The 5,000-nt window shown below is 48.4% G+C and overlaps 1 protein-coding gene across 2 annotated transcripts in view; it reads right to left on the bottom strand.

Annotated features, from left to right (window-relative positions):
- The window catches only part of LOC143294405 (secretin receptor-like), a 390,191-nt gene that overhangs the window by 55,626 nt on the left and 329,565 nt on the right, over positions 1-5,000 (bottom strand). For both annotated transcript variants that reach the window (XM_076605882.1, XM_076605883.1), the window contains exon 2: positions 2,445-2,550. In XM_076605882.1, coding sequence (XP_076461997.1) covers positions 2,445-2,550 — 106 coding nt within the window. The remainder of the gene's footprint in view (positions 1-2,444; positions 2,551-5,000) is intronic.

Here is a 5,000-nt window from a genome sequence, read left to right as displayed (position 1 = left end):
TCTCACCATCACCACCACCACCACCATCATCAAGACCATCATCACATCACCATCAACACCACCACCATCACCATCACCACCACCACCACCACCATTATCATCACCACCATCACCACCACCACCATTATCATCACCACCATCACCACCACCACCACCACAACCATCATCATCACCACCACAACCACCACCACCACCACCACCACCACCACAACCACCACCCCTACCACCACAACCACCACCACCACCACCATCACCACAACCACCACCATCACCACCACCACCCCTACCACCACAACCACCACCACCACCACCATCACCACAACCACCACCATCACCACCACCACAAGTAGGGAGGTGGCCGAGTGGTTCAGCGCCAGACCAGGAAGCATGGGTTCACGGGTTCGAGTATCCCTTTTTCAATAGTCCTTGACTGGTGGTATGGGTGCTAGTCTTTAGGCAGAGAGACGATAAACGGAGGATCCGTGTGCAACATGCATTAGTACACGTGAAAGAGGACACTCAAAAGAAGCCACGGCAACAAAATGGTTTTAGCTGACACCTTTTTTTTTCCTGTTCTGATTGAAAAACAAATATAATAACCTTGCAATGTGGCGCTGTGCTGTGGCAAAGCGCTCTCCCCATGGACAGCAGCCCAAATTTCACACAGAGAAATCAACTGCCACAATAAGTAATACAATACAATACAATACGATACGATACGATACGATACGATACAATACAATACAATACAATACAATGCAATACAATACAATGCACTTTATATGATACGATACGATACGATGCAATTCGATTCGATGCGTTACGATTCAATGGAATGCACTAAAATACGCTACACAACAACACACTACACGACACTTCACAACAAAATAATACACTACACTACACTACACTACGCAACAACACAATGCACTACACTACACAACAATACACCACACTACACTACGCAACAACAGACTACACTACACTACACTACACTACACTACACAACAACGGACTACACTACACTACACTACACTACACTACACTACACAACAACACAATACACTACACTACACAACAACGGACTACACTACACTACACTACACTACACAACAACACAATACGCTACACTACACTACGCAACAACAGACTACACTACACTACGCAACAACAGACTACACTACACTACACTATGCAACAACAGACTACACTACACTACACTACACTACACTACACTACACAACAACACAATACGCTACACTACACTACGCAACAACAGACTACACTACACTACGCAACAACAGACTACACTACACTACACTATGCAACAACAGACTACACTACACTACACTATGCAACAACAGACTACACTACACTACACAACAACACAATACACTACACTACACTACGCAACAAGAGACTACACTACACTACACTACACTACGCAACAACAGACTACACTACACTACACTACACAACAACACAATACACTACACTACACTACACTATGCAACAACAGACTACACTACACTACACAACAACACAATACACTACACTACACTACGCAACAACAGACTACACTACACTACACTACACTACACTACACAACAACACAATACACTACACTGTACTACACTACGCAACAACAGACTACACTACACTACACTACGCAACAACACAATACACGACACTTCAGAACAACACAATAAACTACACTACGCAACAACAGACTACACTACACTACGCAACAACAGACTACACTACACTACACTACACACACACACACACACAGTACCCCCCAGCAACAACACCAACACTGGGGAGTGAAGAGGTTCCAGACTGCCCCCCCCCCACCCCACCCCTCCCCCCACACACACACACACAGTACCCCCCAGACAACAACACCAACACTGGGGAGTGAAGAGGTTCCAGACTGCCCCCCCCCCCCCCACACACACACACACAGTACCCCCCAGACAACAACACCAACACTGGGGAGTGAAGAGGTTCCAGACTGCCCCCCCCCCCCACACACACACACACAGTACCCCCCAGACAACAACACCAACACTGGGGAGTGAAGAGGTTCCAGACTGCCCCCCCCCCCCCCCACACACACACAGTACCCCCCAGACAACAACACCAACACTGAGGAGTGAAGAGGTTCCAGACTGCCCCCCCCCCCCACACACACACAGTACCCCCCAGACAACAACACCAACACTGGGGAGTGAAGAGGTTCCAGACTGCCCCCCCCCCAACCCCCCCCCCCCACACACACACACACACAGTACCCCCCAGACAACAACACCAACACTGGGGAGTGAAGAGGTTCCAGACTGCCCCCCCCCACCCCCCCCCCCCCCCACACACACACACACACACAGTACCCCCCAGACAACAACACCAACACTGGGGAGTGAAGAGGTTCCAGACTGCCCCACCTGCATCCTGGGAGGTGTTGAGGTAGTGCCGGATCTGCAGCCAGCAGGAGTAGCGGGCCCTGGCCAGGTGCTTCACCTGCTGTGCCTCGTCCATCAGGACCACCACCTGGAACACCACACCACCCACACCACGCACACCACACCACGCACACCACACCACGCACACCACCCAACACCCACACCACCACACCACGCACACCACCCACACCACCACACCACCCACACCACACCACACCACACCACGCACACCACCCACACAACCCACACTGTCAACTTGTGATGGAGGCGTCACTGCGTTCGGACAAATCCATACACACTACACCACACCTGCCAGACAGATACCTGACCAACAGCATAACACCACGCGCTTTTCAGTCCTTGAGTTCAGTTTGATTTTCCTGTCAAACTTGGGAGAAAGGGCGAGAGCGGGATTTGAACCCACACCCTAACGGGCTGCTGTATTGGCAGCTGAGCGTCTTAACCATTCTGCCACCTTCCTCCTAGAAGAAGAAGAAGAAGGTGATGATGATGATGATGATGATGATGATGATGATGGTGGTGTTCTGACATCACATACATAGCAAGTCACACCTTTAATGATGTCAGGTGATTTGTGATGATGATGATGGTGGTGGTGGTGGTGGTGATGGTGGTGGTGTTCTGACACTACATACATTGCAAGTCACACCTTTAGTGATGTCAGGTGGTTTGTGATGATGATGATGATGGTGGTGGTGGTGGTGGTGGTAGTGGTGGTGCTGTTCTGACATTACATACATTGCAAGTCACACCTTTAATGATGTCAGGTGATTTGTGATGATGATGATGGTGGTGGTGGTGGTGGTGGTGGTGATGGTGGTGGTGTTCTGACACTACATACATTGCAAGTCACACCTTTAGTGATGTCAGGTGGTTTGTGATGATGATGATGATGGTGGTGGTGGTGGTGGTGGTGGTGCTGTTCTGACATTACATACATTGCAAGTCACACCTTTAATGATGTCAGGTGGTTTGTGATGGTGGTGGTGGTGGTGGTGGTGGTGGGGGTGGTGATGGAAAAGAAGAAGAAGAAAAGAAAACTACGTTGGCATGACCACGAAACACGATTCAATGACTTTGCTGAAACAATCATCCGATGAATTAAGGGAGAGACTGACGACTTTGCAATTGAAATGAACGGGAAAACCATCTGCAGAGATCCAGGCTTTGACACACAACCGACAATCCACTCGTTTTACAATGTTAATGACAACGGTAAGCAGAAGAAGAAATAATAATAATAGTGGTAGTAGTAGTGGCGGTGGTGGTGGTGGTTGTAGTAGTGGTAGAAGAAGAAGAAGAAGAAGAAGAAGGAGGAGGAGGAGGAGGAGGAAGAGGAGGAGGAGGAAGGAAGGAAGGAAGAAGAAGAAGAGCTGTCAATTTAGGAAGAAGAACAGTGCAGCAGCAGAAGACACAAATCGACAAAAGACAAATATTTTTTTTTTAAACAACAAAAAACAAACAAACAAAGAAAAGAAGGCTAAATTGACAGACAACCAGCTTACATATGTTAAAGAACCCAGAGCACTATGGAAACTGCTGAATTCTCCTCGCTGTGGGTGAAGGCTCACTGTTGGGCTGGTGTCTGTTGCATGATGTGTCTCTTTCTCCCTGGTGTCTGTTGAATGATGTGTCTCTTTCTCCCTGGTGTCTGTTGCATGATGTGTCTCTTTCTCCCTGGTGTCTGTTGCATGATGTGTCTCTTTCTCCCTGGTGTCTGTTGAATAATGTGTCTCTTTCTCCCTGGTGTCTGTTGCATGATGTGTCTCTTTTCTCCCTGGTGTCTGTTGCATGATGTGTCTCTTTCTCCCTGGTGTCTGTTGCATGATGTGTCTCTTTCTCCCTGGTGTCTGTTGCATGATGTGTCTCTTTCTCCCTGGTGTCTGTTGAATGATGTGTCTCTTTCTCCCTGGTGTCTGTTGAATGATGTGTCTCTTTCTCCCTGGTGTCTGTTGCATGATGTGTCTCTTTCTCCCTGGTGTCTGTTGAATGATGTGTCTCTTTCTCCCTGGTGTCTGTTGAATGATGTGTCTCTTTCTCCCTGGTGTCTGTTGCATGATGTGTCTCTTTCTCCCTGGTGTCTGTTGCATGATGGAGATTGTGTCTCTTTCTCCCTGGTGTCTGTTGAATGATGTGTCTCTTTCTCCCTGGTGTCTGTTGCATGATGTGTCTCTTTCTACCTGGTGTCTGTTGCATGATGTGTCTCTTTCTCCCTGGTGTCTGTTGCATGATGTGTCTCTGTCTCCCTGGTGTCTGTTGCATGATGTGTCGCTTTCTCCCTGGTGTCTGTTGCATGATGTGTCTCTTTCTCCCTGGTGTCTGTTGCATGATGTGTCTCTTTCTACCTGGTGTCTGTTGCATGATGTGTCTCTTTCTCCCTGGTGTCTGTTGCATGATGTGTCTCTGTCTCCCTGGTGTCTGTTACATGATGGAGATTGTGTCTCTGTCTCCCTGGTGTCTGTTGCATGATGTGTCTCTTTCTCCCTGGTGTCTGTTGCATGATGTGTCTCTTTCTAC

This window comes from Babylonia areolata, chromosome 19 (genome assembly GCF_041734735.1).
Source record: "Babylonia areolata isolate BAREFJ2019XMU chromosome 19, ASM4173473v1, whole genome shotgun sequence".
NCBI lineage: Eukaryota > Metazoa > Mollusca > Gastropoda > Neogastropoda > Buccinidae > Babylonia > Babylonia areolata.
The sequence above is the reverse complement of the archived record's forward strand: the minus strand, read 5'-3'. Positions and strand labels throughout refer to the sequence as shown.